The 10,534-nt window shown below is 46.3% G+C and overlaps 2 protein-coding genes across 5 annotated transcripts; one reads left to right on the forward strand and one right to left on the reverse strand.

The window, feature by feature from the left end:
* The first annotated feature begins 539 nt into the window (after nt 1-539).
* LOC114638832 (magnesium-dependent phosphatase 1) lies at nt 540-2,959 on the forward strand. 2 transcript variants are annotated; one of them, XM_028787412.1, is made up of 6 exons: nt 540-649; nt 759-819; nt 890-1,000; nt 1,457-1,564; nt 1,651-1,736; nt 1,863-2,959. In XM_028787412.1, exons 1-6 carry the CDS (start codon nt 613-615, stop codon nt 1,952-1,954), a joined length of 495 nt encoding a protein of 164 aa, XP_028643245.1. In that variant the 5' UTR covers nt 540-612; the 3' UTR covers nt 1,955-2,959. The 2 variants fall into 2 exon arrangements, with proteins under 2 accessions (XP_028643245.1, XP_028643246.1); XM_028787413.1 differs by lacking the exon at nt 1,651-1,736 and having other exon boundaries at nt 1,457-1,512; nt 1,865-2,959.
* Nucleotides 2,960-6,589: 3,630 nt separating this feature from the next.
* Nucleotides 6,590-9,008, reverse strand: Tssk4 (testis specific serine kinase 4). 3 transcript variants are annotated; one of them, XM_028787418.1, is made up of 4 exons: nt 8,590-8,979; nt 8,032-8,246; nt 7,285-7,648; nt 6,590-6,871 (listed from the first exon to the last, which is right to left on the reverse strand). In XM_028787418.1, the coding sequence occupies exons 1-4, from the start codon at nt 8,812-8,814 to the stop codon at nt 6,680-6,682; spliced, it is 996 nt and encodes a 331-aa protein (XP_028643251.1). In that variant the 5' UTR covers nt 8,815-8,979; the 3' UTR covers nt 6,590-6,679. The 3 variants fall into 3 exon arrangements, with proteins under 3 accessions (XP_028643251.1, XP_028643252.1, XP_028643250.1); XM_028787419.1 differs by having other exon boundaries at nt 6,590-7,017; nt 7,285-7,678; XM_028787417.1 differs by having other exon boundaries at nt 6,597-6,871; nt 7,285-7,678; nt 8,590-9,008.
* Nucleotides 9,009-10,534: the final 1,526 nt, after the last annotated feature.

Genomic DNA, 10,534 nt, shown 5'->3' on the forward strand with positions numbered 1-10,534 from the left:
AGAAATCCTTTCCCAGTGCAGCCCTCCTGGGCCTTCACAGTGGCTTGGAGAAAGTATCAAAGACTTTACAAATTCCCCCACCCCCTTTATAAGACTAGATTTTCATTCATTGCCCATGCTGATCTCAATTCCTAGGTATCAGTAACCTCCCCTGGCTAGGCCTCTTGTGTAGCTGTGGTTAAAGCATACGTCACTTTGGGGTGCATACACTACATTCTTTCTGCTTATTCTGTTGCTGAAGACTGGTTTTTACTGTCAATAAGTGCAAAAGAAGACAAGATGAGCGCAGAGAAATAAACTGATGAGATGAGGTCTCAGTTCCAAGATAGAAATGCAAAAGGAAGCTTCTGTGGCTTCTCTAGTGAAAAGTGAGTTGGGTGGTGTAAGTAAGCAAGGAATGCTTGTGGCCAGTGCCTTGGAGAGAGGTGTGGTTGCCCGCTGCCTGTACTTTCCCCGCAGGGCCTCCAAAGGCGCTCTTGCGCTATCGGAGGAGGCCGAGAAGACGCTCTAGTCACCAGAGCTGCGCCGGTTCTCTGTGGTGGGCACGCCGCCTACTTTGCCACCGTACAGTTGGGGTGCGCTCAGCGCCAAGTTTGGGTTTGCAGGTGGATCATGACGCGGCTGCCAAAGCTTGCGGTTTTTGATCTGGGTAAGAAACGGCAGGGAGATTTTATAAGGCCCTTCCTTTTCCCGCTCTCCGCGATAGCTAAGTGTCTGCGCTCCTCTAGCTTGAACCTTCTTCCTTCTTCCTCTCGCAGATTACACGCTCTGGCCTTTCTGGGTTGATACACACGTAGATCCCCCATTCCACAAGAGCAGGTGAGACAATGGGGAGGTATGGGACCAGGAAGGACCTTGCAGGAGCTGAGCGTTGTGTCATCCTCTCCAGCGATGGAACTGTACGAGATAGTCGGGGCCAGAACATCCGATTGTACCCGGAGGTGCCCGAAGTATTGGAAAGGTTGCAGAGCCTTGGAGTGCCGGTCGCTGCTGCTTCACGGTGAGATAAGTGACAGTTCTGCAGACTCAAGTAGATGCATAAAGAAATTGCATGTAACTCCCTGGGTACCAAAAATTAGGAGGTACAAATGTACAAATATTTTAGTTGCTTTTCATTGTTTGTTCGTTTGTTTTTGTTGCTGTTTTCGAGACAAGGTTTCTCTGTGTAGCCCAGGCTGTCCTGGAACTTGATCTGTAGACCAGGCTGGCCTCCAACTCACAGAGATCCGCTTGCCTCTGCCTCCCAAGTGCTAGGATTAAAGGCGTGCACTTTCCATTGCCTGGCTTTCGTTGCTTTTCTATCATTTGCTTTCTGTACTAAAGGTTAGTAGTCAGAATCTCTGGTATTGAATAACATTGGGCAAAGTTGTCCCTTTATCCCCTTATACCTAACTTTGCCTGCATCTCTGACACTCCCCTAATACACGTATTTATTGCCTCTTTTTTTGTTTTAAAGGACAAGTGAGATAGCAGGGGCCAACCAACTCCTGGAGCTCTTTGACCTTGGCAAATACTTTATTCATCGAGAAATCTATCCAGGCAGCAAAGTCACACACTTTGAAAGGTAGGCAGACAGCTGGTGTGGGAGCGGGTGGACCTACCAAAGAGGTCAGCTCCACAACCGGGTTACCCTGACCCTGTTTTTCACAGGTTGCACCACCAAACCGGAGTTCCTTTCTCTCAGATGGTCTTCTTTGATGATGAGAATCGGAATATCATAGATGTTGGCAAACTTGGTACTGAGTTGCTGCTGGGGGGTGAGGGGAAAGTTCGTAGAAGGAGGCAGAGAAAGTAACTGTAGGATGGATAGTGCACAGCAGAGTCTTGAACGCGGGGTAAAGTGGGACTTCTTTTTGTTCCAGGCGTTACCTGCATTCACATCCGGGATGGAATGAGTCTTCAAATGTTAACTCAAGGATTAGAGACATTTGCAAAGGCCCAAGCAGGACTCTGAGGTCCAACCCTGTGGATAAGCCTCATCTACAGTGTAAAACTGAAAAGAAATCAAGAAAGCCTTGTCAGGAGCACTTGTAATGGATTAAAGTGTCCATGTGTGACGTTCAGGGTTTTACCACAGTATGGTCTATTTCCGTTTTTCTTTTTTCAAAAATATTTCAAAAAAAAATTTTTTTAAAGATCTATTTATGTATATGACACTGTCATTGTCTTCAAACACACCAGAAGAGGGCAATGGATCCCATTACAGATGGTTGTAAGCCACCATGTGGTTGCTGGGAACCGCTGAGCCATCTCTCCAGTCCCTGTTTCTGTTTTTCTAACATGTAAACTGGAGTTGTGTCCAGATTAGAATACAAAAGATTAGAGTGCATCAGGTTGTTCCCTTACGTTGGAAGCCATCCAGAGACCTCCTCCAACTATCTCAAATAATGGGGTGCCATAACGCTGCATATTTCCTTTAGGGACTAAAAGCTAATAATGTTTGGGAATAAGGTTGGGGCTGGCCTTTTTTGGTAGTAGGGAGTAATGCAGGAGTAAGCGGGTTGGCCGAGGCTTTGTCCCTTCAAGGTTTTAATTGCGCCTATTGATGATGTCACGGCTATGTTCTGGAGAGATTGGCCAGGCAGTTCTCAGAATGATGATAGTCTCGAAGGAAGGCAGGCAAGCAGAGGGGTGACCCTGGGAGACAATGGGCTGCCTGGGAGGTGCTGGCCAGAGGGAATGGGAACACCACCAAGTCAGGAAGAGGCCCAGGAGACAGGCTGACCCGAAACCGGTTGACCAAGCCTGACACTCTGTTGCCAGAAGGCCAACCTTGTCCATCAGCCTTGACCCAGCCTGCCGTGAGTAGGACTGAGTCAGGGATGTGAATGAAAGATGGTATGGCAATTGTTAACTCCTGTGGCACAGGCTGGAGGGGATTGGTTTCCAGGTGCCTGCATCTAGTCTTTTCTAAAATTTTGTTGCTTACTTGGTTTGAATAAAAGAGGTCTAAAGTGAAGAAGAATGATGATTTTTTTTTAAGCTGTATCTGCTGATGTGGGTGTGTCTAGAAAAAGTCATTGGCAATATAATGTGCAACTCATCGACAGAGATGATCCTGAGGAACCAAGGCAGCATAGAAGTACACTCTGGACACCATGTTCAAAAAGTGTTACCGTTTGCCCCGTGTAACACTGAGCTAACTCCGGGAAGGAGCTTTCAAGAAACAGAAGCCCAAGTACAATAGTTTAGTGAAAACAATTTCTGGCCGTTCTGGGTTTGTGGGATGTGGAGGTGTAAAAAGGGCAGGATGCAGAAGCATTTACAGAGAGGTGAACAGGTCATAAAGGACCTTATAGAATCCAGAAGCATTTTTGGGTTACTATCCTGTTGGCAATGCAGAGAGTATGAGAGGGTTTGAAGCAGGCAGAAACCACCAGGCTTTTATTTGCAAAGGTTATTCACTGTAGAAGATAGAGGAAGAGACTGGTCACGTTATCTTCCCTGCACCCCAGTCCCTTGAACTTCCTTTGATCATGTTTGATCATGTAGAACAGATCCTTTGACATCTCCTAAGATAGACAGCAAGTGGAACAATGGTCATCAAATATGACTTAAAATGAAACTAAGACAGTGCAAAAGAACATGGGCTTTGGAATCAGTTGCTCCTTTTTTTTTCCTCTTTTGAGACACGATTTTGCTATACATAGTCTTGGCTGACCTCAACTCATGTGTAGTTCAGGCTATCCTCCTGTAGCAGCCTTCCAAGTGTTGGTATTTATAGGTATGTGCCACCATGCCCAGCACAATGTTTTGATCACTACTTAATCTACTCAACATGACTTCAGACAAAAACATTTAGATCTTTGTGCTTGTCTTCATATTTGTCCAGTGACACCAACACATTCTTTATAGTCATTTGGAGATGAACAGCTTTGGTAAGAGCTAGCATACACTGGCATACACTTTGCACTCGGTGACTGGCGGCTAATACTTTTCCTTCACACAATACCGGTCTGCTCCATTGGACTCTTGAGGAAAAGAAGAGTTTAATTCCCGAAGAAGCAATACAGAAACTGAAGGAGACAGAAGCAATACTGATCAAGAAACTGGAACTGGAGTTTCAGGTGGATATGAGTTGTCAGATGTGGGTGTTGGGAACCGCTGGGTCTTCTATAAGGCTTTTTCTCTTTTCTTTTTGGTTTTGTTTTGTATGTTTTCTTTAGTTTTGTTTTGGATACAGGGACTTAACTCACAGAGATCTGCCAGCTTTTCTGTCTTCTGAGATTTTTTTTTGTTTTAAATTTCTTTTATTTTTAGTTTTTAAAGATTTATTTTTATTTATATGAGTACACCGAAGCTGTCTTCAGACACACCAGAAGAGGGCATTGGATCCCATTACAGATGGTTGTGAGCCATCATGTAGTTGCTGGGAATTGAACTCAGAACCTCTGGAAGAACAGTCAGTGTTCTTAACCTCTGAGCCATCTCTCCAGCCTCTTAATTTCTTTTATTTATGTGTATGTCTGCGTGTGTTTATATCACATGTGTGGATGTCCACAGAAATCAGAGGAGGGTCTTGGATCCCCTAAAGCTGGAGTTAACAGGCAATATGAGCTGGCTGATGTGGGTGCTGGAAACCGAATGTATGTCCTCTGTAGAACAAGTGCTCTTAACTAAGCCTTCTCTCTAGTCGTCACTTTGGATTTCTTAAATTTCTCAGATAAAATACACATCATGCCTTTAATAATTAGAAACCTTACTTTCTTCATGAAAGATCCTTTTGCTGGCCAGTGTATTCTAAGCAAACAAGATTCATTTTTAAAGCTTCTTTAGGGAAGGAAGTATAAAATCCAATGTGACGCCATATGATGGAAGGATTTTGTCGTGTGAAGTAAGAAAGCCAATGGTGGTTAGTGCTTCAGGGAGCGGAAGCTGAGGAAAGGGTACCCTCTGATTCCTTGGCCATGTATCCTGTTCTTAATGACATTGGAAAGGCAGAGGGACTGATAGCTAATATCACAGAACAACAGGAGCTGGCCCAGCAGATCTTGGATGCCATTTCTCACTCTGTGGGTCTTGGAGATGACAGGCATGAGGTAACTGGGGTGAGGGATCACAGAATATTAGAGTATAGGCAAAAGCATGGGACTGCTTAAAAGGAAACTCGAGAGAAGTTATTGGAACAAATTTGGGAGAGAACTTCAAAAGTGGGCTCTTTGGGGACTGGTTGTTTTCTTGGTTTGTTCTGATAGGTTGGTTTTTTCCTTTATCTTTGATCAACCTTGTCATCCCATGTTCAGGATGAATTGCTGAAAGATCTAGAGGAACTGGAGCAAGAGGAATTAACTCAGGAGCTGTTAAGTGTGGGCAACAAGGAGAGAGAAGCCCCCACCCCCAGTTGGATTGCCTGGGGTCCCATATACACATCTGTCTGCAGGGACAGGTCCCAGAGCTCATTGTTAAAGACTTGAGAGGGTAAAGATACCAGGTAAGGCTATTGTCTTGTTATTACTATCTGTATCATCTGTCTCATCACAAAGGATCCAGCAGAAGCAGCTGCTGCTACAGCTGTCCAGGCTGCTGACTGTGTTACAGCATCTGACTGAAAGGGAGTAGGGGTTGAAACCCAGAATCCAGCCTGTGTTCCACTCAGCAAGCTGTGTCCCTGCTTTTTAGGCTGCAAATACGAGTGATAAGCCTTTTCTGTTTGTTTTCCCACTGGTTCTGGGGTGCTGTGGGGAGTGAGCCACACTAAGCAGAAGGAGCATATCTTTTGATTTTTCAATGGAGAGAGACAATTCAGCAGGCTCTAGGTGTCAGAGCAGGTGCTGATGGGAGTTCTACGGCTTTAATACTTCTCTTTTTTTTGGGAAGCAAAGGCAGGCAGGCAGATCTCTGAGTTCAGACTAGCCAGGCCTGCACAGCCAGGGTATATACCTTGTCTCCCCTGCCCCCCAAAAAAAGGAAGAAAAAGAGGGAAAACTTTTATTATTTATCTTAGAACCATACTGATAGTCAGATATGGTGGCACATGCCTGTAGTCTCAGCACACTGGAGGGTAAGACAGGAGGATTATGAGTTTCAGGCTAGTCTAAGCTACAGAGGGGGTTTCTAGGATACTTGAAGGAGGGGGAAGGGGGGAAAGAAAGGAAAGGGAAGAGGGAGAGAAGAGGTCAGATCATAAGGAGACAATCTGAGTCTTTCTCATTTCTTTGGCTGTCATGCCACTAACAAGCTAGCCCCATTTTCCTTTTGCGGGGGCAAGTAGTTTTCTTTTATCCAGAACTAGCAGTTCTCTACAGGGCTTAACTGGAACTCTGTTACTTCAGTATCTAGTAGCTATGATTCAAGGAGCCCTGGATCACTGCCTTTTTTTCAGTAGTGGTTAAAGTGATACCTGAGGGGGAAAAGTACCTAACCCCCTCCACCCCGCCCCCAGTCCCATCCGTCACTAGAACATTAGAGAACAAAAAATGTGAAATAAGAGCCTCAAACTCAAACTTAGTTGGTACAGTAAAACTTCCCCAAGTCAATTTCATTAACTGTCACAGGTATCAAGAGTACTGGTTACAGGCTTTGGGCAGAAATCCATCCCTCAGGAATGGTCTCCACTAAGACTCTCTTGAGGAAAGAATGTCTTTGACCCTACATGGTGAAACTAATTAGGTTTATTTTATAGAAAAGATTTTTCCCCCAGTCTCTTGCTTTTTTCCTTAGCCTCCTGCCTCAGCCACTTTCAAGTTGTGATTTCCAAGGATTGGTGACGATTGGCGGTGCTGGCGGTGCTGGTGGGTCGATACATGGCCTCGAGCAGCCTGATTTCGTTCGAGGGTTGCTCAGGCTGGAACTTGAGCATCCAGGGGTCCCTGAGGACATCTAGGATGGTGGCACGCTTCAAAGCTTGACGTAGCATCTGGAGGATCAGGTTCTAGGGCAGGGGAGAGAGAGGGCTTGGCTGAGCTTGCCCCCCTTTGTGAGCACAGGCATTGCGCAGCTGGACCTAAGGAAGAAGCAGGATGGCCCATCGCACTACTCTCGTGAAAGGGGCTGGGGCTCTGGTTTTATGCTGGAGCCCTGCAAGAAAAGAGAAGAGCTCCTTGCATAATCCCTTCTGCCCTAAAGGGATCATTGCTAGAACCTAATTATCAAGCATATTTAAAGTTTGAAGCTCAGTGGTTGACCCTCTTAAAGCCTTGCCACACATTGGGTAGGGGCTAGAGCCAGCATGACAAAAAGCCAACCCTGGGGGGAGGGTGTAGTTGGAAGGCCTAAATTTGGTATTTGCTTTCCCCTCCCCATGGGTCATCCCTAAAGCCTCAGCCCTCCTGGGGGAGCCAGCACCTTGCACTCCTGGGAGATGGTGAGGTTAGCTGGGAAAGTGACCTCCTTCTGGGTTTCTCTCAGCAGCTTCTTGAGATTGGTGTCATCAAAGGGTAGCCGTGCAACCACTAGAGTGTAGAGGATGACGCCCATGCTCCAGGTGTCAGACAGGAAAGGGTTGTAGGGCAAGCCTAGCAAGATCTCCGGGCAGGCGTAAGCAAAGCTGCCACAGTAGGTCTGGCTGAGGTGAGAAAGGCAGTTCATTTGGCGGTAAGAAGGGCTACTACGCACAGGCTGGCTAGAAGTCACCATCTTGGCGAAGCCAAAGTCCGATATCTTCACATTCTCCCGCTTGTCCAGCAACAGGTTCTCCAACTTTAAGTCCCTACCAGCAGCAGAAAGGCTGGGGGTCAGGCTGGGGAGAGGGCTTAGTATTAGACCGGGAGCTGAAAGGAAGGGGTCAGAGGCTAGAGATGAGGACAGGACACGTGGGAGCGAGATGTCTATGGGAAGTAAAGAGGAAGCAAAGCCATGGAGTTGTGAGCAGAGCCCAAAAGGGAGAGAGGATGGTACCTGAGGACCACTAGTTCACCATTGTGTATAAAGTGCTCTCACACAGTGGATACAAGTGTCCTTGACCAGATGATTACAATATGGTGAACAAATGGACCTAGATATTGAGAGAAGTCAAGAGAAAAGGGCAGAAAATGGGCAATATGCATAAAACTCCCTTGAGATCCCAAAGCCCAGTCCAGTGACTATCCTCACCGGTGCACGATGCCCTTGCTGTGCAGGTAGGCGATGCCCAAGGCCATCTGGGAGAACCACTTGCCAGCAAGGGTCTCAGAGCAGGCCCCATATCGTTGGATCCATTCAAGGACATCACCACCCTGAGCCAGCTCCAAAATGATGTATACTCGGGATGTGGTCTCAATGGCCTGATAGAAGTTGATGAGGTACTTGTGCCGTAAGACTTTCATTACCTGATCCCAAAAGAGGGAACCATCAAGCCTGGCAAACTCCCGCTGGGCTGGCCTTTCTCCACTCTCCCATTGCTACTTACTACTTTGCAATAGAATCAGCTGGTGTCTGGGCAAATCCCATTTTGCATTTTTACTTGGGGGGGTGGGGGGTGGGGATGGATAGTGTGAGCTGAATGTTTGCACATAGGAAAGAGGATGTATACACACACAGAATTTTCCTACTTAAGACATTCAGTTCTCTAGTTTGGAGGTTTTCGGGTCCACCCTTCTATAGTTACACCCCTAAGAGACCTCAAGTAGCTTATTAAGAAGCCTTGTTCCCTCCTTCAGCTCCCTTTCTGACCTGTATCTCTCGTGGTAGGAACTTGTTCAGATAGTCTTCCGAGGCCTTCTTCTTTGAGATGACCTTGACAGCCACCATGACCTTCTGCTTTGTGTAGTAAGCCTCATAGACAGTTCCATAGGAGCCATGACCAATGATCTTGCCCACCTCATAACCATACTCCTCCATGACAGAGCGATAGGCTGGAGTGGCTGATGCTGTTTCCGGCGTGTCTCCCTTCCCCATGATGTTGGGCTTGCGCAGTGGGGAGCTTTGATACTTGGAAGCCTCTGTCTACTGAGAAGCCACCTTGAGCTTCTGAAGGGAGGGTACTTAAGTGAAGTTAGTGTCCCAGTGTTTACCTAGTCACACAAGTCTGGGATGCTGGGCTCGGCCCTTCACTAAGAACTTGGAAGGGGAAAGAAAAGAACATTCTTTTTGTCTTGGCTGGTTGTTGTTACTTCCATGTCTTAGTTACAGAACTTCCAAGGTCCCAGGTTCCATACACCTTTATTTATCATTGGCCACAAAGCTGGAAATGAAGTGCCGTTTGGAACATATTCATTATAAAAGGGACTTTACACAACCCGGTAAGTCTCCCCTGTGTTACTGAGTATCTACCAGGTGGTAGATAATATGTGGAATATTCTACGTTAAACTAATGAACAAGGTCAACAGAGTACTTATGCTTCTATAATCCAGTGTGAGAAACATGTTAGGGTGTACGCAGGACTGCGGGGTTGAAGCAGAGTCTGAAGTCATAGCCCTGCATTCTTGCTTTCCATATCTGAGATGCTCTTGGTTTTTCCCATTCTTCTAGTCATTCTTCCACTGGAGCAGCATCAGTTTCCAGTTTCCTTCCTTCCTTCCTTCCTTCCTTCCTTCCTTCCTTCCTTCCTTCCTTCCCTCCTTCCTTTTTCTTTTCTTTTTTTTTATTTTTTGAGACAGGGTTTCTCTGTGCAGTCCTGGCTATCCTGGAACTCACTCTGTAGACCAGGCTGGCCTCGAACTCAGAAATCCGCCTGTCTCTGCCTCTCAAGTGCTGGGATCAAAGGTGTGCGCCACCACTGCCCGGCAGTTTCCAGTTTTCAATTTTGTCTTGTTTCCACTGTTGATTAAGCCTAGGGCCTTTTGTATGCTAGGCCAGCACTCTACCGTCAACCTACATCCCCCAGCCCCTCTGTCTATCCCATAATCACAAGCTTGCTTCTCTCAGACCCTCACAGTCTCCCTCCCCTAGTGCTCCCCCACACTCTCAAGGCTCCGATTTCAAGTTTACTCTGATGGCTCCTCGTGCCAGTCCCACACCAGATACTTACCAGAGTTCAAGATCATACCTATTTGCTTATTAAATATTATAGGAGCATGTCTTCTCTCTGCACCTCAAATTCATATCCAAAACTGAGCTATTTCCTACTCTAAAACTTCCATGTTGTCCTGAACATAGACATCAAACATCACAGCAGCACTGTCTGCCTTGGTGCCTACATCCAATGTACTGAATCATCAAATCCTGTCTCTTTAATCTATTTTTCATTCATAAAGCCCTCAAAGGGTCTAGAGAGATCACTCAGATCTTGCTGTTCAAACATAAAGACTGAAGTTCAGTCCTAGCATCTACAAAAAAGCCAGGTGCAGTCCCAGCCCTGAGTAAGGTGGGCACGAGAGGATCACTGGGGTTTGCTGACTTTCCCACCTACTCCAGAAATGCCAACTTCAGGCTCTGTAAGAACCTGCCCCAAAGGGAGAAAGCAAAGAGTGATGGAGGACATCTGATGTCCTCCTTTAGCTTCCAGATGAACACAGGTGCATGTTCTTATACACACAACTGCCCATACACCACATATATAAAAATAATGCACTCACAGATCTATGTCCACTGCCATTCCCACTTAGCACAACCCTCTATCAATTAACTGGTTGCTTGCAAGCCTTCTACTCCCCTCCAGTTGAAGCATTTATGTGT

This window comes from Grammomys surdaster, unplaced genomic scaffold, assembly GCF_004785775.1.
Source record: "Grammomys surdaster isolate TR1022 unplaced genomic scaffold, NIH_TR_1.0 125630, whole genome shotgun sequence".
In the NCBI taxonomy this organism is placed as follows: Eukaryota; Metazoa; Chordata; class Mammalia; order Rodentia; family Muridae; genus Grammomys; species Grammomys surdaster.